Source organism: Manacus vitellinus, unplaced genomic scaffold (genome assembly GCF_001715985.3).
Source record: "Manacus vitellinus isolate BGI_N305 unplaced genomic scaffold, ASM171598v3 scaffold_79_pilon, whole genome shotgun sequence".
NCBI lineage: Eukaryota > Metazoa > Chordata > Aves > Passeriformes > Pipridae > Manacus > Manacus vitellinus.
In genome coordinates, this window is record NW_021940812.1 from 1,241,905 (window position 1) to 1,262,883 (window position 20,979).

At 45.6% G+C, this 20,979-nt stretch overlaps 1 protein-coding gene across 1 annotated transcript; it reads left to right on the top strand.

The window, feature by feature from the left end:
• Positions 1-221: 221 nt before the first annotated feature.
• INSIG1 (insulin induced gene 1) lies at positions 222-10,859 on the top strand. The gene is made up of 6 exons (XM_029964690.1): positions 222-356; positions 633-1,072; positions 3,729-3,853; positions 4,510-4,676; positions 5,143-5,242; positions 8,470-10,859. Exons 2-6 carry the CDS (start codon positions 649-651, stop codon positions 8,497-8,499), a joined length of 846 nt encoding a protein of 281 aa, XP_029820550.1. The 5' UTR covers positions 222-356; positions 633-648; the 3' UTR covers positions 8,500-10,859.
• Positions 10,860-20,979: the final 10,120 nt, after the last annotated feature.

Below are 20,979 nucleotides of genomic sequence, written 5' to 3' on the forward strand. Positions count from 1 at the left end.
GGAGCGGGCGAGCTGGGGCCGTGCCGGGAGGCGGGTGGTGTGTCCCGCACGTCATATCATCCGCCCGGGCTCCATTGGCTGCGCCGCCTCACCCGAGCCGGGCCCGCGGCCGCCCGGGGCTGGCGCGGCGGCTCCCGCGCCCCGCGATCGCCCCGCCCGGCGGGGAGGGCACGGGCGGGGCGGCGGCGCCGAGCGGAGCGGCGGGACCGGCGCTGCCTCCGGCCGCGGGTAGGTTGGCGGTGGGTAACGTGACATCCGCGCTCGGCGCTTATAAACCTCCCCCGGGGCGCGGGCCGGCGGCCGGGCGGCCGGCAGGGAGGCGGCGGAGCAGTGGGCCGCGCAGCCCCTTCCCTGAGGTGAGGGTACCGCGCGGCCGGCCGGAGGGAGAGGATGGGTGCGGGGGCTGAGGTTTGACGGGCCCGGGGAGGGAAGCGAAGCCCTTCCCCGCGGGACAGGGGCAGCGGGGGTCCGTGGCCCTGTCCCCCGTGGGCGAGGCAGTGCAGCCCTGGGCCGCTCGGCTGTGTCAGGTCACCCCGCATCCTCTCTGGAGCCCGGTGAGTGCTGGAGGAGGCGCCGGCCTGACCCGTTGTTTGGGGGCTTTACTAGCGTGTGCCTGTGCGTTGTGTTTTCAGGACCCCGGTGAAGCCAATGCCCAGGTTGGAGAGCTGCGCCTGGAGCTGTTCCTGCACTGCCAGGGGAAGGCACAGGACCCAGCTGGGGGGCACGGCAGCGGGACTGGCCGCCAAGGTGGGCGAGATGCTGAGCTCCTCTGTGTCCAGCCCCTCGCTAGCGATGGTGGGTCGCGGAGCTCGCAGCCCCAGCACCTCCAGCGCCAGCAGCACCACCAGCACCACCACCAGCAGCAGCAGCGGCAGCAGCAGCAGCAGCACCTTGAACTGGAGTCAGCACCTGGTGCAGAGGAGCGTGGTGCTCTTCGTCGTGGGTGCTTTCATGGCCCTGGTGCTGAACTTGCTGCAGATCCAGCGCAATGTGACTCTGTTCCCTGACGAAGTGATTTCCACACTCTTCTCCTCCGCCTGGTGGGTGCCCCCGTGCTGCGGCACAGCAGCGGGTGAGTTGCTGACCTCCACGGGTGATTTTTTTCTCTCTCTCTTTTTCCTCATCCCGTGGCGGAGGAGTGGCGATGGGGCTTCACGCGTGACCCATTGCGCGCGTTGGACCCCACAGCGCTTCCATCGCGCGGCGAGCGATGCGAACTCGGGCTTTTGGAAGGATGCGCGCCCGCTTTATCCACGCGCGAGAGCCGCCGACGCGCCTTTCCGCGCGTCCCAGGCTATATTTTTGAGCCGGTGCTCTCTGAGTCGTGCTGGCAAGGGCGCGTTCTTCCCGGCTGGGAAGCGCAGGAGGGGGCTCGGTGGCCGGGGTGCGACTGACCCGGACTGACACCGTACCGGCGCGGATTTCCCGCGCTTGCCCCCGCCCGCGCCGGGCGCGAGAGCGCCCTCGGCGGCCCCGCCCCCCGCCGCCCATTGGCTGGCCGCGGAAAACTGGTGAGCGGCGGGCGGCGACGCGCCATTGGGCTGCCGGCGCGCGAACTGGGCCACGGGCCGGGCCTCAAAACAAGGAAGTCGACAGTGTGGGGCGCGCGGGCCGGCCTGTTCACCGGCCTGTCACCGGCCCTGCTCTCCGCCTGTCACCGGCCTGTCACCGGCCTCGCCTTGTACTGGCCCCTGTCACCTGCCTGTCCCTTGTCTGCCCCTCGCTGCCCCCCGTCACCGGCCTGTCAGCGGCCTGCCCCTTGCCTGATGTCCCTGCCCCAGTCACCTGTCCCGTCACCTACCTGTCCACTGCCCCTTTCCCGCTGCCCCAGTCACCTGCCTGCCCACTGGCCCTGTCACCTTCCCTGATGCCCCAGTCCCCTGCCTTTCCCCTGCTCGATGCTCCTGTCCCCGACCTCTCCCCTGCCCCTGTCCCCTGCCTGTTCTATCACCGACCTGCCCCTTGCCTGGTGCCCCTGTCACCAGCTCTGTCACTTGCCTATCCACTGCCCTTTGCCCACTGCCTCAGTCACCTGCCTGCCTCTTGCCTGATGCCCCAGTCACCTGTTTTTCCCCCACCTGCTTCTCCTGTCCCCTGCCTTTCCTCTGCCCCTGTCCTCTGCCTGTTCTCTGCCACCTGCCTGTCACCAGCCTGTCCTTTGTCTGCTCCCCTCCCAATCGGCTTTTCCCCTGTCACCAGCCTGCCCCTTCCCTGGTGCCTGTCACCTGCCCCTTGCCCACTGCCCCAGCCACCTGCCTTTCCCCTGCCACCTGCCTGTCACCTGCCTGCCCACAGCCCCTGTCCCTTACCCACTCTCCCTGTCACAAGCCCCTGTCACCTGCCTGTCCCCTGCTCCCTTCTGCCCCCTGCCCACCCATACCCACTGCTGGGCAAAATCCCACTGAAGACCTGGGCTACGCTGCAGTTGTAGCAGCAGTGGGCACTTACCTGGTGGATTAGTGTTCATAACCCCCTCCCAGCCGTGTCAAAACGAGGCTTTGACAAAGGGTTGAGGGATTAAAAATGAGTTAAGTTTTAGGACACTGTGATAGCTTTTAACTTGCACTGAAAGTACTTTAAACAACTCTTGCATGGTTGACTTTTATTTTAATGCAGTGACGTTGTCATGTGATGTTTATGTGTATCACATAGTAAGGGAGTAAGAATGATAAACTGTAAACTTGAATGAATGATAAACTGTGTAATAAAAGGGATGCTGTGGGATATGCTCCAGTGAGAGTTCTCATAGTCCTGTCACAGTTGGATTAAACTTTGGAATTTAGCTGTTATCATAAGGCAAAAGTCCTGGTAGCTGGCATCAGAATAATGAAACTGTGTCAGCATTAGATCATATGTCTGTCTTGGAATAGTATGTTTTGTAGCCTTCTTAACATAGAAGTTATTCCTCTTAGGAGTTTAAGGGATTAAAAAAAGAGGGTAGGAAAGGAGATGAATAAACATAGTTGTTAACACACAATAAAAGCATCGTGTCTAACCCTGGAGCTGGCAACAAGACTTACAAGTCTTGGAAGAATGGAGCTCCTCTACTGTTTGTGATAGCAACTGAGCTAACACTAGCCTATGTTTTTCTTCTGCAACCAATTTGCAGGCTGATAAGGCTGAGAAAATACTATATGATGATACAAACTTTGTGTGATTAATAGTATGAGTAGTTATTTTTCCGTAGCATAAATACAACTGATGGCAGGTGCTTCTTTAAGTTCAGCTCTGCATCTGTTTGGTATCAAAATTCACGTGACATGGACAGAAGCACAGGTTGACTTACAGCCCAGCAGAAGGAGAGAAAGCAGCTCTGCCGAGAAACTTTTTAAGTCCAGGCAAATATTTAATTCAGGGCCTGATTCACAGCTGATGAGTCATGTTCATAAAACTGTCTGCCCTGCACGTGAGCAATGAACACATATTCCAGTCCTCACTGTAATAAGCTTTTGTTATGCTTTGGTTTTTATTGGTACAAGCATTTACTTGGGATGTCAAATGATAAATCTCTTTGGAGAAAGATTGCTTCAAGTCGGAAACCTTAACACTGGTTTTTCTTTTCTAAAGTAGAAAGTGAGGGTAATAATTGTATTTTCTTCATCATGCTTACAGTGGTGTGATAAGCAGCTCACAGCTTTTTCAGGCACTTATTTGCTGAGCTAATATTTGATAACATTGGAGTAACCATTGTATAACAGTTAGTGCAAGTAGTGTTTCTTCTCTTGCAGCTGTCGTTGGCCTGCTGTACCCCTGCATTGACAGCCACCTCGGGGAGCCACACAAATTCAAGCGGGAGTGGGCCAGTGTCATGCGGTGCATCGCGGTGTTCGTTGGCATCAACCACGCCAGTGCTGTATCCTTGAGACAGTGTACATTGTTGCTCCATGTGCTTAGTCTGTTGTCATGAAACAGTGTCTGGGGGAGTTACAAAGGTAAGGATGGTGCTGCTACTGGCAAAGTTCTGTCAGACCTGCTGTACACTGCAGTAATTACTGTAAGCTCATTTAAAGTACTGCACAGTTCATTTAAAGTAGTTGGTGGGAGTTCTGGGAGGGGAGAGGGATGGACATTATAGTATGTCTGGTTTAACTACAAGCATAACAGTGTAAGTTGTGTTGTTTTAATCTGCCTGCATCGAATAGTTAACACAATTAACTGGTGATGTACTAGTGAGAAGCACTCAGTAAAAGTGTTCTTGTGTTGTGATTGTCTGAGCAGAAAACATAAAGCCGAATTACTTGAGACAAAAATCCATAAAAGTTAAATATATTACTATATAGTATATTCTTTAGATGCTCAGTGTGACAAAAATTGATGTTGACTTTGCATTCACTATCCGGTCAAAGTCAAGAGCTATGATTGCTTGGCAGGTCTGAAAAACAAATCCTAAATATATTGTATTTAAAGACAGAGAATCATGCTCACTTTCAGTTTGAGTTCTCCCTTGATCAGTGTCAGCAGCAGGATGTCTGCAGACTTCAAAAGATTGTCCTTAACATCTTTTTCCAGAAACTAGACTTTGCAAACAACGTCCAGCTGTCCCTGACTCTGGCAGCCTTATCACTGGGTCTTTGGTGGACATTTGATCGTTCCAGAAGTGGTCTCGGGCTTGGAATTACAATAGCCTTTGTAGCAACCCTGATAACCCAGTTCCTTGTATATAATGGTGTCTATCAGTAAGTTATACTTCTAAAATACTGTTTTTACTCTCATATCTTAAGTAGAAATGTGGGTGCACATGCCCTGGAAGTTAGTTATTAACATATTTGGCACATCATTATTGTTATTAGACATTTTGTTTGTCTAAGGCTGCTAATTGTCCAGTTATTCCAGATGATAAGATTGGGAACTGGGGGTGGGAGGTGGGGAGCAGACAAATTGAGATGTATGTTGAAATGGTAACAGCTCAGCAAACCGAACTTCTACTGGCTCTCAGGAGAGGGAATTTCTAAGCTTTGCTGATCAGGACATGGAGGTTTAGAATCTTACAAACTGAACAGATTTAATTTGGTCTCCTTGCTTCCTTTTCTCTGTTACTGCCTTTTTGTTTTAGCCCAGTGAGAGAATTCTATAGCATCTTATTAACAGTGTGTAAGGTGATGAAAATCACTTTTCTCTAACTTATTTCCTTTTGTTTACTAGGTATACATCCCCAGATTTTCTTTACATCCGTTCTTGGCTTCCGTGTATATTTTTCTCAGGAGGTGTGACTGTAGGAAACATAGGACGCCAGCTGGCTATGGTAATTACTGTATAATTAGTAGTTTCTTTAACAATCCAAATATCTTCCATTGTTGTTAGTCCAAGAATAAACTATGCCTTTAAGGGTATGACTCACAGACTGACAGAGTTAAATAGATGTCTTTTTAAGAGCTGAACTGTAAGCAGACAACCTGTGTTGCCAGTAGAGTAGGTATTGTCTAAGTGGTTGAGTATCTGTTTTATTTAACTTTTTCCAGTAACAGCCTAATTAAGATTGGAATCAGTACATGGCTTCTGCTGATAATCGCTCCTGTTCCATCAGTACTTAGAATTAACATCTAAGGTAGCTGGAAAACTGGGGCACAGATGGATTTTCTCTAATTATTTATGTACTAAATTATTTTTGTTACGTAAATGAAAGGAAATGTCTCTATATGGCATTCAGTTCCACCACTCTATAATCAAATATTCTGTTGCTGGTCACTTAAGATGTAGTTAAAGTGTCACTCTATGTATGGGATGATATAAATTACTATCTTGTTTGCTAGGTTCTTAAGTAATTATTTCCTTGTGGCATACTGAAGAGTCAACCTGGCTGTGTGTTTGCACATCAGTCTAAGGCTTGGTTGTGAAAAGTGTTCTGACACTGATGGATAGTAATAATTAATATTGCATTGATTTAACTTCTGTCTTCTTTGCTACACAAGTCCTGTGTCCTGGAAAATATCCTTCAAGTGTTTAACTTTTCTAAGGCTGCTGTGGTTTAGGTGGCTTCAATTTTTAATGCAGGAAGGGCATCTGTAGACTTGGGAGTTCCTGAAATACTAGTCTCTGAACTGCTTAGTAAGAGGGAAAGCTGCTTTTTGGGACAGAGCCATGAGCGAGTAAAAATATTAGTCTAAAATTAGCTGTCTTTCTCTCCCTTCTGCCTGGTCTGGCTGACCCAGTGGATGGCTGCTGATGTACTTCTAGTTTGGGTGGTCTGAACTGGACACTGCAGAGGGACAGGCCTGCAGACAAGCTGGGCAAGAGAGTCACATTCCCTGACCAGCCCTGGCTAACATTAAATATCGATTTCTTCAGTATTGATTCTCATTTACACTAAACCCACAGTAACCTCTCGTAGAAAAGGCTGCTTAAGGAAAAGAAAAAGGCATGGGCAAAATCTACGCCTTGAGGTTTTTCTTTCATGAGGACTTGGTGTCAAGCTACAGGTTTCCTGGGACTGTGGTCACCATCTTAACTTCACAGTCAGTTTGGTTTGCTCTGAGGTTCTTTAAAACACCAGCTCACTACTGCCCCTTCAAATCCCACTGGTGCAAACTACCTGCACTTTTTTTTTCTTAGGACTACGTGTATGGGGGGGAAAGAGGGTATAATTTCTCTTTTTAAATTTGCCTCTCATATCAAGTGAAAAACATATATTAATTTAATTCTATTGAAGCTTTGCTATTGCAGCAGAGTCTCAAAATAAAATTATAGTCTGTTTTATGCTGCAGCTCTATATTTCACATGGGCATATGCAATGCTTCTATTGGCTCAGCTGCTTCTGTTAGAAAGCAAAGAAGGGATCCTGAAAGGAGTAAGAGCTAAAATAAATTCAGGCACATAGAACTCCTTGTTTTTGGGTTTTTTTCTTTTGACTTCTTTTCACCTGGCATCTCACCTGAATGTAATTAAAATCACACTGACTGCTGCCTGCAGCTTTCCTGTCAGTCTTGTCATCTTCCTTATAAAGAAAGAAGGAAGTTGGCAAGGCAAAGGTTTTTATTCTGGTTATCTGGAAGTCCCTTTACTGTGATTTACACTACTACTACTTAGTCTGGAAGAACGTGGTGAAGCCCAACATTTTCATAGGAAAACTTCTGCAAGCATTCAGTGCTGGAAATCAAAGAATTCGACTTCTAAAGTAGAGTCTAAAACTCAGTCAACCACATCTTTCTTCTATAGAGAGAACTGAAAAGCATCAGTCTATTTTGTCATTGTGGATGCGGCAAGAAGATGGAATATAGCATTTTTTAAACCATACTTGAATAAAGCAGTTATTTCTGTAGCTGTATTCTCCTGTGGCCCCTGAGCTGTTTGCTGCCTGTGATAGTTGCTGATCAAACAGCAGATATTTTCTGGGCCTGTCTAGAGGAGAAGGTGGCACCCGTGGAAATTAGTGGAGTAAAGTTGCCTTGCTTCTTCCTCAACCCCTGTTTAGCTTTTGCAGTTAGAAAAGAAATTGAAAGTAAAATTAGAAGTGTCCCTGAGACGTCTCCTCCCATCCTGATAGACAGTAACTGGGAGATGCTTGCTGCTTTTCAGTCACTGGATTTCAAGTGAGCTCACATGTACTACGAAGTGCAGTGTAACCTTTAAGCAAACCTGCTGGTAGCAGAGACTTTTGGGGGTTGTTTGTTTTGTCGGGGTTTTTTGCTATCAGCTTGAGGATGAAATCCAAAGTTTCCTTGTAATAGCTTTTATAGCAAAGAAAGACATGAAGGTGCTGCTGCTGCTGCCATCAGCTCTGTCTGCTGATTATTACACCTAGAGTTGCTCAGTCAGTGCTCATCAGCTGGGTTAAATGGATGGCAGCACTTCATTTTGAGTTGTAACCATCATTCTTGGCATCTGGCGAGCTAGGGTCGTATTCAGAACTTGGACCTCACAAATATGTATTGTTTGCTAGTGCTGGAGGCTGCAGGACTGAGAATGCATTCAGTACTTGCAAATACATTTGCATTTTGACCTTAGAAAGAGAAGAACATGTTACAAGCTTTGTTTTAAAGAAAAGTTGGGTAAATTCCTACACTGACATACACTACAGGGTTTCATACTGAGGGACTTAGGAGGAAATGAGTAAGTCTCTGATACCAGGTTTTGATTGGAAAATAATGTAACTTACACTTGAAGACAGTTTAAAAAAGAAAAGGGCTGTTAAAACTGAATTAATCTCCAGTAAGTGAAGCACTGTGTACCTTCTGCTTATAAATAAACTGAGATAGAGAGGAAAGATAACAAAGTCTTATAAAAAGCAGTGCAATTGGTAGATGGGTTTTTCAGATGCACTGAGATGACAAACACCCATAGTGATTTTTTTTTTTTGTCCACAGTTAAAGAGCACATCCTTGTTGAGCTTTTATGAGAAGCCATGGCTAGGTCGTTGTCAATTTAAGTGAAGTTAGTTGACCATTTAATAATTGAAAATACTGCATAATGTAGTCACTTACCAGATGGCATTAAAACATAATGTGTATTTGATTTTTTTTTTTTTACCCATAGGGTATTCCAGAGAAACCACACAATGACTAAATCTTTGAAGAAGAGAGCACGGTGCCAGCGTGAAAGCAACATTACAAAGATGTGTTCCTGTTTAAAACTGAAGATTATTTAGAAAAAATAATCTCTTTATGGGCTCACTGCACAAATGACTTGTGGAAAAAAAAAATATTAATCCACTCTTAGAATAGCCAAGTGAAATTAACTGCTTATCTTGAAATCTTACCCTGATTTACCACGTAAGCATTTGCATATGGCTGTTCTCTGGAAGAGTTTAACACCAAGTTGCATACAACTGTTCAGGCTAAGTGGCAGTTTTCCAAGTATTAGATTCCAATGTAAGTTATTGAATCAGCTGCCGTATTTTAAAGCCTTGAAACTGAAATTTAATTACAAGCTCTTGTATCAGTGCCCAAAGGAAGTAGATCGATGGTGCTTAACAATGATGAAGTATGGTTTAATAGGAATAGTATTTATCCAAATCTTTAAAAAATAGGGTTGTTTAAAAATAAGAGTGATCAAAACAGATTAAAGGCACTGCACTAATGCTTTTAGGAGTCTTATGAAGGAATCATGCCCTTACTTGTAATGCTGCATTAAGTTTCTGTCTTTGACAGTGGAGAGGGTTGGAGGGATGAAAGGCTGGAAGTCTTAGTTTGGAATTTCTAAATTACTTCAGTACGATGGGTGAACACAGGAGACAATCTTGTTCCAACGTGAACTTTTATCAGGAGATTCCGACTGGAAATTTCATTATTTCTGAAGCTTGCAGTTAGATTTGCAAGAATCAAGTTCTGGCCTTTATTCAGTAAGATATCTAAGTGTGTTTGAGTACTCCTGCTTAATATTAGACACATACTTCAGTATCTCACCAGAGGAGGTCTTGGGTATCTCAAATGTCTGGTGTCACTGAAAAAACATGCATTGCGTGTCACTGTGTGACCCCCAACTGTTCAATTTGCCATTTCCTCCTAGAGCTGTCCTTGATCTTCAGTCTGAGTCAGGGTTTTGACTGAAACGATTGGAAACAGAATTGGGCCTAAAATGTGATTTAAACTGTATGTGAAAAAATAGCAAACAGCTTGTTTTCTCAGTTCAGTTTCTGAAAGAGATCACTACTTGTTTTTATACAACCCTATAGAACTTGCAATCTGTGATTGCCTTCTTAAAAACAAAAAGTGCTTATGTCACTACATTAAACATTTGGTGTTTCTTAATACATAGTTCTGGTGAGCACAACATATTCATTTGATAGCTTAGACCACAGGAGACCTAAGTAGCAAGTATTAGGTCTTAAAAGTTGAAGTGCAATGTACAGTAAGTCTGAGCCTCATGTTCTCTTCAATATCGATCATTTCTTATGAGAGATTAAAGAGAAAAGGGTTCTGAGTTCATTTCAATGCTGCATGGAGTCAAATGGAGCAATAATTTATTTAACTAGTAAAGCTAGTTTTGTTGTATCTTACATTGAACCCAAATTTATAGAAATACTCCAATTTTGTGTTTATGTTGTACTTGTAAACTTTTATGGATTTGCCTTTTTGTATTATGCAATTTTTTTTGTGTTCTTTTCCAATCTTATATGGCTTCAGTTATAGTTAGAGGCATCAGTTAAAGACTGAACCATCAAAACAGATGTCAAGGCCAGATAGCTGCTCTGGCTGTTTTCACTCTTCTAAGGGAATGCTTGCAGGAAAAATTTAGCACAAACTGTATACTACAGAGCATACCCTCATTCTAATCTTGCTTTAGTGTAAATCAAGAGTAATTGAGTTGGTCTAAGATCCTTCCTCAAATGTTCAAAACATAAATCATCAAATTTTATAGAAGTACCTGAAGAAATTAGGTCCCCAGATCAGGACAGGTTCAGCTCAACTGTTTAAGAAGTATGCTACCTGCTGGGGAGACAGCTTTGTAACCACCTTTAAACCAATCTCAAAATGTTATAAAACCAGATGGAAGTAAAGATGACAGTGATCTCTATGGATATTTGATTAATAGAGAAGTATTTAAGATTTATTTCTAAAAACTGAAACTAAATCTGTGTATGGTCGAAATAATGCAGCCAAAAATGTAAGTCAAAAGTTCATTTTTTGCCAACACTTCTGAGTATCTTAACCAAAGTGATTTAAGTTTGGAAGAGGTGGGGAGGGGAGTGAAGAAAACTTGCACTATTCTGAATTTGAACACTTATATTCTCATTCTTACTGATAAGTTTTCAGCGGTGTGTTTGGTTTTACACTTTTTTTACTATTAAAGTTTTACGATCAAGTCATGTTTGCCTTGGATTCTCTGTGCTCACATTATGCAGGAATCTTTCTTGAAAAGGACAGTTGTTATGGTTGCATAACAAATATTCAGTCATGCATATGCAGTGGTTTAAAAAAAAAAAAGAATCCTAAACTGGACTTGCCAAGATTAACTTCAGCCTGGGTTGTACAGTTGAGAAGAAAAACAGTCTTGCTATTGTACCAGGAAAGCAGCATAAGTGTGTTATGGTTATGTGACTTAAAGTACAGAATATTACAACCATTGTCTTCCAAAATGCTGAAATTCATAATCTGAAACAAAATACAGAGGGGGCAGGGTAAACATGCACATTCCTTTTGTGGTTTGGTTATCTGCAGCAGTGGTTACTAAAATGTGAGTGCAAGCTAAGAATGAGTAAGCACAGCTGAAAAGTCTAAGAAATTCTAACAGCAGCTTCCAAATTCAGACCAAAACTCTTCAATTTTGCTGCACTTAAGTGTCTATTTTGGGCTTCTAGAAGTTGCTGCATTTTCAGTGGAAACAGTAGAATGGCTTTTTTGATATATTTTCTGCTGGCTTAGCTGAAGAAAGCTCCGTGAAGAGCTTCTTAACTATTTTAGCTTAAGTGGGCTGCATTTGCTTAACTTCAATTCCTGCTCTGTAGCAGCTGAGGAGCTAACAGCTCCAAACCTGAGGATGGCCCACATTCCCCAGGTGCATTGCTTCCCTGAAACTCCACTCAAATTTTGTCAAAAGGAATTCAATATATATTTATTAAAAAATAAATGAATTGTGGGATACAGCCTGGTCTTGGAGAACTGGGGCATGATGGTGTTTCTTTTGAGACAGGAACGGGTGTACAAAGTTTCTAAACGGAAAAAAGCAAAACGTTCTTCCCAGCAACAGGGATGATTTGACATGTGCACAGTCCTGCAGCTCCATTTGGTGGGTTGTGCAGCCTCTGGTTTTGAGCGTGGGGATTTGCAGGTGCTAAATTAGCCACAGGAGGGCCCATGGTCTGCTCTCTGATTGCAGCAGGAACATATTGAGATGAATAATGAAATTAAGTCTCAATTGCCTTACTGCACATCAGAGTAACTCCAAAATTCATGAGAACAAAGCATTACATGCTGGACTAATTGAACAAAGCATATATGCAAGAGCATATTGAGGGCCCTATCTTGGAAACCAGTGAGGGGTGTGGGTGATTGGGTTCTTCCAGCTAAAAGGTCAGGAAAAGTACCCATATGTGGTGGTGATTTCTCTGGGCAGTGGAATACCACATGAGTTGGCAGTACCTAGTTTGGAGTCATTTTCCTGCTTTTAACTCCTTCCCTTGTGCAGTGATAATGTTCTGTCTTCATGGGCTGCAAATGGGGACAGGTGAATTGCATTTGCAATAAAGCCACAGTCCTCATGCCTGCCTGTGTGATAACAAAGTCTGTGGATTGTGATGATGCTTCTGGCCTGCTCTGGTTAACTTTCAAACACAAGAGTTCAAAGCACATATGATGATTTCTATACATAATACATTAGTGCCCAAAGACTCATAAAGGGTCAGAGCTTCACTGAGTTTTACTCTGAATTCTTTTTCTCCATCTGCCAATCACATTTTCTCTATTCCATTAAGTCTTGTTTGTGTATAAAGTAGCTTGAATGCTATTACACTGTTTTATTAAATATCAGAGAAGTGCTATAGACATTACATAAGCTTGGTGTGTTTCTTAAGAATTAACACATCAGCTACAAATCAGCAGAAATTAAACACAGCTACATCATTTTCTCCCAGCTCAGTAGCTGGTATTTGCCTCCCTGTGGCAGCCAGGCAAATATCCCTTTTGCCAACCTGCCATGGTTTGGGGCTGGGATGGGGAAGACAACTCCTGTGGCTGCTCCAGGGGTGCTCCAAGCTTCCTCCTCCCCAAAGCAATAGATGTTGAGCATTGTTTTTGTTGATTATTCGGTTTCTAATTAGTCAAAAGCAGCCAAAAGTAGCTCAAACAGCAAGACTATTCCAGTGAGAACTGCAATAGTCACTGAATGAATTACAGCTGGCCCATATTTTTCTGGGTGGACAGAGGAGAGAAAAGGGTTTTTTTCACCCTTTCTAGGGTTTCTCACCAGTTAGAAGGGCACATGTCCCTGCATTGTGGAATCTGGCCACTGATGGCATGGGCCAACTCCTGAAGATGGGGTTGAATCTGGGTTAGCACCATCACAGCAGCTGACAGTATGGCATAAGCAAAGGTGAACTGACATCACAGAGGACACTTTTATTCACCCTGAATATTCTTAGCCACGTTAGAAAGCCTTGAGGGCCATATTCTAGTAGTATCAAGCTGAACTAGCTTCAGTTTAAAATGCAAAAGTCCTGCTGAAAGCTGTGTATGTCTCTTACCTGCATATGAATATACAGGAAGTTCATCCTTTTCAAGGTATCTTAGAGTAGATGCCCCAAAATTAAAATAAGGTAATCTGGACTCACAAGAGAGTCAAGGTCCCATCCACAAAGGCTCGCTGAGATGTTTCTGGAGTAATGTAAGTTGTTCACATGTGACCACGGAATTCCTCAAGACAGAAGGTCTGGTGGCTGTTTTGGCTGCATTTCGAATTGCATGATACTGGAGGGATCATAGAATCATCAAATGGTTTGGGTTGGGACCTTAAAGACCATCTAGTTTCAACCCCTTGCCATGGGCAGGGACACCTTCCACTAGACAAGGTTGCTCAAAGCCCCTTCCAGCCTGCCCTTGAATTCTTACAGGGATTGGACAGCCACAACCTCTCTGGACAATGTGTTCCAGTGCCTCACCACCCTCACAGGGATGAATTTTTTCCTAACATCCAATCTAAATCTCTCCATTTTTAGTTTTAGAGGTGTAAGAAAGCTTCAGATCATGTGGCTCAGGACAGCCACAGACTTTATCATGCAATACAGAAAGGCCCACGGCCAACTGGGAGCATGCCCAGCATCACCTGCAGTACTGAAGAATTGCTGGGACATGCATGATTGAACAAGAGGGTTGTGATCCCTTCAGGGGTGGAGATGTCTAAACTTTTCACTTGGACATGAAGGACATGTATGTTATAAATAGAGGTCATTTAGCAGCAAGAGGGGGTGAGATGACAGAGAGATCAGTGAGGTTCCGGTTTTTCTGGAAGTGTCAGAGTGTTCCTCAGCTTGAAATCCATTGGTCTGGCCCATATGTGGGGGTTTGTGGGTTCATGTAGCTCCTCGTCACCACAGGCTGCATGTATGTGAGGGAAACTGCCCAAACAAGGCACTTTTTGTTCATGTCTTCCAGCGATGACAAATATCTTCCATTAGAGACGGCTGTGGGACATCTGCCACTGACTGCAGTAAACATAAGACCAGATCCTTTTCTTTTCCTTTGGCATGAAGACAAGACCACCAAGCACAAAGTCTGGGTCAGCTGGAACACTTGTTACCACCTTGAAATGCGTTGGTTTGATTCTGACCTTTGAAAAGCGGTCCAAGTTGTCTAACAGTGCAATGTTTCACCTGTTCAAAAATCTAAACCACTCTTTTTTATAAAAATGGGACGAGCAATTTGGATTTCCAAACTTTTCTCACGGTCGCTTTTAATGTTACAGAAATGCATAAGAATGTGTTAGCTAAGGAAATATCTTTTGTTTTGATAAATAAGCATTTTTTAGAAAAAAATAGGCTTTTCAAAAAATTTCTGATCGCTTCTGATAAGTATCATCTTGCTCACTCACCATCCTCACCAGTCTTATATTTCCTCACACAGGGTAATCACTTTCTTCTTCCTTCATGCCCTTTCTTGGTTAAACAGCCTCCTCCAGGCTCAACACTGGCTTCATCATCCTTCAGACCTCATCTTCCTCTATGCCACCCCAGTGGTGGTTTGAAAGGCAGCCGATACCTCTGCTGGATGTGTGGTCTGCACACTGCATTGCCTGCACCTTTTCATTCTCAGACTGTACTCTCAGCCTGTTCAAGGATTTTTATTTTCCTGTTTTCTCGCCTGCCTCTGAAACTCTTACTACAATAAAAAAAGTCAGAGTGCTGGAAGGACCAGCATCCCCCACCTCGGCACCTGGGGGAGCAAGCAAGGAGCTGGGTTGTTCTGCAGAGTCTCTGCCTTGTTTTGACAATTGCATTCGGGAAGAAGAACTGAAGTTTTGTGTTTAAAAACAAACGAACAAGTGAAAAACCCAAACCAAACACTAAGTTTTTCTCACCTCTTCTTCTGAGCCCTGGCTCAGAAGAGCAGCTTTGCAGTGCCAGCTGTGCCTCTGTCATGTTGTGCTGGAAACTGCTGCGACTTCAAACAGCAGCAGCTGGAGATGGGATACCTCAGGCTGTGTGTTAGCTCCGAGAGGTACAAGCCATCCTTCATTTTTTAATACCAGCACCTATCGCACTGCTGCTGCTTCATAAAAAACAAGCTACTGTTGAGTTTAATGCTTGGTATAACTTGAACCTGATGTCTTCCAAAAGCAAGAGAAGTTGTCTGTGTTCCCTGATCATCCCTGGTGTGCAGCTGACAGACCAGAGGTGGAAGGTCCTTCTGCAGGGGTCTCTGCTGCTGAGCTCTTGCACCAGGACCCTGTAGCAAAGGAGCCTGGGCACTGTGTGGAGCTGTGCTGGTGGGCTGAGAAACAGGCTCTGATTTCTCCAGGAAATCTACTGGGCTGGTGGAAAAGATGACATGAACTGGTGTAGAAAGGAGGTACAACACATCCCAGTCAATATCATGTAAGTCCCCACCAAATTTTGCCCTGTAAGGATCAGATAGCACAGTCCAGAAATCTCTGTAAAGCTGGAGATGCAGAGCTTGGGTGAAGGAAGAAACCCCGGGAACACATATCCTGCTGACTTACCCAGCACTAGCAAAATAAACAGGGCAAAAATCAAAACTTCAGGGGCTCTTTTGTGCAGCAGAGACCTTGTCCAGACAAGCAGAGCTCATTCATTTCTCTGCAGAGCTCTGCAGCAATGAACTTCTTTGCAAGCTCTGGTTGTAAACATTTGTCTTTGTTTTACAGACAGTGCAGTCAGTGAAGTCCTCACCCCAGAAGGGATTCAAACACAGGTGATGTGAGGTGTAGTTGGTGAACTCAGTGGGACTGGAGATGTGCTGAGCAGCTCCAGGCCTGGAGTTCTGCTCACAGCCATAGTGGAGCAGCAGTGAGCATCACTTCTAAGGGCTGGAGGTCAGACGTTGAGTCATCCTCCTTCCAAACCTCCCACAGGCCACCTCCCAAGCACCTTGCTTCAGGCTATTTTGGAACATGTGGAGTAAGAGTGAATAAAAACATCAGGAAAAGAGCCACACAGCTGCAAGCAGCTGAAATATCAGCTGGAAGTGGAAGAAGATAGTAATGGTGTCTAACAGCATAACCAGTCCTGATGATTTTACTCAGAATTTTAGCAATTATTTTTTCTTTTCATGCAAAGAAAGCACTTGGTATCCCCAGGGCAGATTGTGATGTCATTGCTTAGCTTTTACTTCGTCCCAACTCCAACAGCTTGCAGTGCTGCTGGGATGAGAGTCCTACCACAGTACAAGTGAGTCCATACTGAACATAGACTGAAGGTATGACCTGGGGAGTAGTGATTCTCTTGGTGTAACTCGGTTGAAAAGCACAAACATTACCATAATTTTAGACACTCCAGGGTATTCAAGGCATTCCTATGGGCTGGTGGATTTGGCACAGGAGACACATAGCCTCCAGAAGTGGTAGCTGAAGGCCACACAGAAGATGTGGGACATCTCAGAATCACAGAATCATAGAATTCCTTATGTTAGGCAAAAATTTAAGGTCATTGAGTCCAGTTGGTAACCCAGCACTGCCAGGTCCACCACTTAAACCATGTCCCTAAGTGCTGCATCTACACATCTTTTAAAGATCTCCAGGGGTGGTGACTCCACCACTGCCCTGGGCAGCCTGATTCAGTGCTTGACAACCCTTTCATGAAGAAGTTCTTCCTAGTATTCCATATAAACCTGCCCTGGCACAACTTGAAGCTGTTTCATCTCATTCTAAAATAAGGCACTTAGGCTCAAGTTTTGAACCCCACTCTCAAAGTCCACTAATATGTGAACCAAAGACATCCACCAGTGCTTAAGATGAGAAACACCAGTGTTTCAGGACTTTGCCCAACAGTCAAACATTGGAAGCAGACTCTGAAACAAGGAATGCTCAGTTTCCATCATCACACCCACAGCTCATGGTCATGGGAAGGAGTGATCTCCTGGAAGATGCAGCCAGGTGAGGGAAGTTTGAATGCAAAGTTATGAGGTTGATAGATCAAGTAGCCTGACACAGGAGCCAGTGAATAAGTCTTTCCCATCAGATCTGCAGTGGGACTTGGGGAAAGAACAGCTGCATTTGTCTGCCTGCTCCTTGGGCATGTTCCACCTGCTTAATTGAAGGCAGGTCCAAGTGAGCCATCTGTTGACCTGGTTGAGGAATCAGAGCTTCCCACTAATTTAAAAATATTTTTACAGGTTATTAAAAGCTTAGAAGAAAAGGAGAGATGGATAAAAAACAACAGCTTTGCCTTAGAGGCACAGGTAATATCTGTAACAGCTGCTACACCCTATGCCTAAACTAATTGTTAAATGAGTCACCCTGGCAAAAGAAGCATTAATAAAGGGAAGCGAAGACTGAACATCTGGAAAATAATATGAAAGGGAAGAATTTTCATATTTTGGAACTCCTTGCTGGGTGGGAACTGCTTGGGGAGACAGCTCTAATTGCTTGTCTGAGAGAATGAAAAGTGAATCTATTCCCAGTCTGAAATCAGCACAGTCATTGTGTATTCCTCTCTGCTCTCCCATCCCAGTGCCACAACTGTTATGTGGGGCCCTGACCTGCAAATATCAAGACAAGCTCTTCATCTTCTGTTCCTCGACCTTTATGCTGGTCCATAAAGCCAGTGGCATGAACCAGCCTCCTCAGGACCTGGGTCCAAGCTCAGGAAAAGTTGCTTTGAGCAGCCAAGTGCAAGATGTGCTATCAAAATGACATTGTTCTGGTGGCACCTCCTCTGTCTTGGTGCTGCTGGGTAGTTACCAGGACTCATTTGATACAGCCTGTGGCTGTCAAGCTTTTTTGGCAATGGCCACAGGGTAGGAGAGGAGAACACCAGACCTGTTCCTGCTGTGCATTGCAACTCTTTGCTGGATACAGGAAGCTAAAAACACAGTCAAGTTTCCCCTGTTACAGGAAAAGGACATGGCCAACCAACAGCAGAGTCCTCTGTGCAAGCCTGCAGGGGTGTCCCAGTTCCCTGTGGCAAGGAGCTCTGTGGAAAGGGTCCACACCACAGTCTGAGTCAGACCCTTTCCGTGATTTGACACTGGAAACTGGACTGGATGAAACTCGGGGACATTCCTGGATCTCATTCAGCTTCCACAAGGAGAATCAAACCAGGATGCAGTGGATCCCTCTGATGACGAGATGCTGGGATTTTAACACATACCAGGAAAACAGGTTGTGCTGCAATACCTGTGCTCTAACTGTGTCTGACTGGACTTTGCTCTTCTGCTCACCAGTTCCTTGCAGAAGCAGATCATAATTTTTCCACCTTCCCTCCATTTGATCTTCTCACCCTTCTGCCATTCTGCACTCTTTCAGTCTCCTTTTTCCTGTCTTGGAGAAGGAGCTTCTTCACTAAACACCTCAAACAGTACTGTATAGCCAGGAGACCTTCATCCAGTCTGGCACCTGTCAGCCCAGGGTTGGTTTCTCCACAGATGAGTCCTGGACAGCGACTTCCTAGGGCACGTGTCCAGGAGGACACAGTGGGTCTGCAACAGGCACTTGGAGAAGGCAGGGGAGAGAAGCAGCACTGAACAAGAGCTCTGCAGCAAGACAGGGTCACAGCTCTCTCGTTTCAGCAGGAGTGTAAAATATTAGCAGTCTGATCCACTTTTCTAAATAAAGCCTGAGAGCAACTCTACCCTCTAAACTAACACTGCTCCCAGCCCAAGCTTGCAAGGAGTCACCAGTGACACATCAAACCCTTCCCAGATTTTAATTTCCACCTGTAAAAGTAATGGGAGAGTTTTTCAGTGTTTTACATTTGCATTCATGAAGGTAAAGGTGCCAACCTGAGCACAGGCAGTGCTGATATGGGGTACCCCACTCTAAGGGTCCTCAGCACCACCTGGTTTGCCCCAAACTTCACCCCTCTGGTGCCACCCAAGGGAGGACACTGGACACTTATTTCTAACCAGCTGAACACAAAATATTTTGTAACTGGTCGTTCTGATCTACTTCTTCCTGATGTTCTTCTGAAATAACTGATGTGCATGGGAATCAATTCCACAGGCAGGAAAACTGGAAGGGATGAACAGGAGATCTGACATGGGGACATGTCACCAGCCCACTCGCAGCACGTGCCACGACACCGTGTCATGGCACTCAGAAGGGATGTCCAGCGATGTGGAGCAGAGGAGGGCTCAGAGAGGCCATGGCATAGATGCCAAGGTCAGGAATGGAGAGGGAGGGCACACTGGGTGCCCTTGGATGCAGGGAGTGGAATGCTGCTGAAGCATGGGCAGGGAAGAGGCTGCAGCCAAGGAGGGTTCGTGTGGGGGCCGGGGCCGGGCAGGCGCGTTCCCAAACATCCACGCAAGGATCCTAAAGCATAATTATGAAATTTTAAAAAACAACTTGACGTTATAATTATAACGGTTCCTGGAGGAGCCGCGTAATTGAATTCTAGGGTGTCTTGCTCTCATTGCAGGCGCTAACAAGAGAACGGCTCAGCTTCCCTCGCAGCCTTCCCGGAGCCCTGCAAAGCTCGGGAGACACCCAACAATTCAATTATTGTTTCCCTCCGGAAAGCAGATCATTTTAGACACGCGGCCAGCTCTAATTACAAAGGAGAGGGGGAAAATTTTCTTGTGTCCAAAAATTATTTGACTCATTAAAAGGATTTACTTTCCACCAGGCCTGAAGAGCTGAAGCTCTGGTGGAAGGATGGAAGGCAGGGAGGAGCGGCGCCTCTGGCAGGAAGGAGAGGGACCCCAGCCCTGCAGCGACGTCCCTCGGAGTCTGTACTCGAGTCTGTACTTGGGGCTGAGTCCCTCCAGGAAGCCCTTCCCCAGGAAAAGCTGTTTTCTGCACAGAAGGCAAACTGGGGCTGCAGCCAAGGCTGGCTGGGTGGGCAGGTTTAACCTCAGACCACGAGGCTTCGCTCAAGCAGCGTGTGAGGAGAGCTGCTCCCTCACAGGGGTTCGGCGGGAGCCAGGCCGGGGCTGGGACCGGGGCTGGAGGGACTTCTCTCCTCCCTGCTCCCCTCGGCAATAAAAACATGAGGTCTTTTGCTCAAAAGCTTCATTACGGTGGTGTGGGGCTTTTGTTTTCCCTCAGATTATTTTTAAATGCTCTTTTGTGGAGAAAGACGATTTTACGTAGGGGAGGTCCCTTTTCCAATTACCATTAATTAACTCATCTCTAATAGATTTTTTTATAGCCCTCCATTTCCCGTGGCCGGGAGAAAGCAGCAGGCAGGAGGCTGAGCTGCTGCTCTGCCCCGGGATGGATCAGGCCACTCTGATCCCCCCAAGACAACACTTTAGAAGGGTTCACATATTTTTTTTCCATTTCTGTATATTTTTTCATAATTTTTTAAATAATTATAATAATGCCTTCATAGGCTTTACAGGGACAATGCTTCTGCTCAGTGTGGACAGCCTGGGCAAGGGGAAAGTATTGGTGGGCTCAAGGCTCCCGGACCATTCCTTGCCTTCATCCCCAGATCCACTCCTTCTCTCTTTTCCAGTGCAGCAAAATGAATTCCACTGTAATGTTTATGGTTAATTTGAAATCTAGCTCTTGTTAGATAATCCCGTTAGTAGCTTGTGAAAACAAGGGATCCATTGTATAATCGGTAATTATAACAGGCGTTTTATGTTAAATTATATCTAATAAGCAAGACAAAAAGGGAGATATGTTCTTGGATGGAGCTTTTCCCGTCCAAAAAAATAGGAGAAAAGTCTCCTCCGTGGTGAAATTATGCATCTAGGGAGGAAATAGAAAAAAAAAAAAAAAGAAAGAAAAAAGCATTGGGATATCACGATGGAGTTGGGATGTCATAGCAGAGCATCGGGTAGCAGGAATTCGGGGTGATTTCTCTCCCCCGTGGCAGGACCTGACCCAGCCGGGCACCGTCGAGGGCTGCTGAGCTTGGGGGTCGCAGGCGGTCCCGCGGGTTGGGTATTCCCGCATCCCCGCCCGGCTGCTGCCTCGAGGGCAGGA

Excerpts from the sequence above, each read along its gene's own strand:
- INSIG1 (XM_029964690.1), top strand. The coding sequence starts at position 649 with ATGCCCAGGTTGGAGAGCTGCGCCTGGAGCTGTTCCTGCACTGCCAGG. Across the intron at positions 1,073-3,728 it reads GTGCTGCGGCACAGCAGCGG|CTGTCGTTGGCCTGCTGTAC; the intron begins GTGAGTTGCTGA and ends CTTCTCTTGCAG. Across the intron at positions 3,854-4,509 it reads GCATCAACCACGCCAGTGCT|AAACTAGACTTTGCAAACAA; the intron begins GTATCCTTGAGA and ends ATCTTTTTCCAG.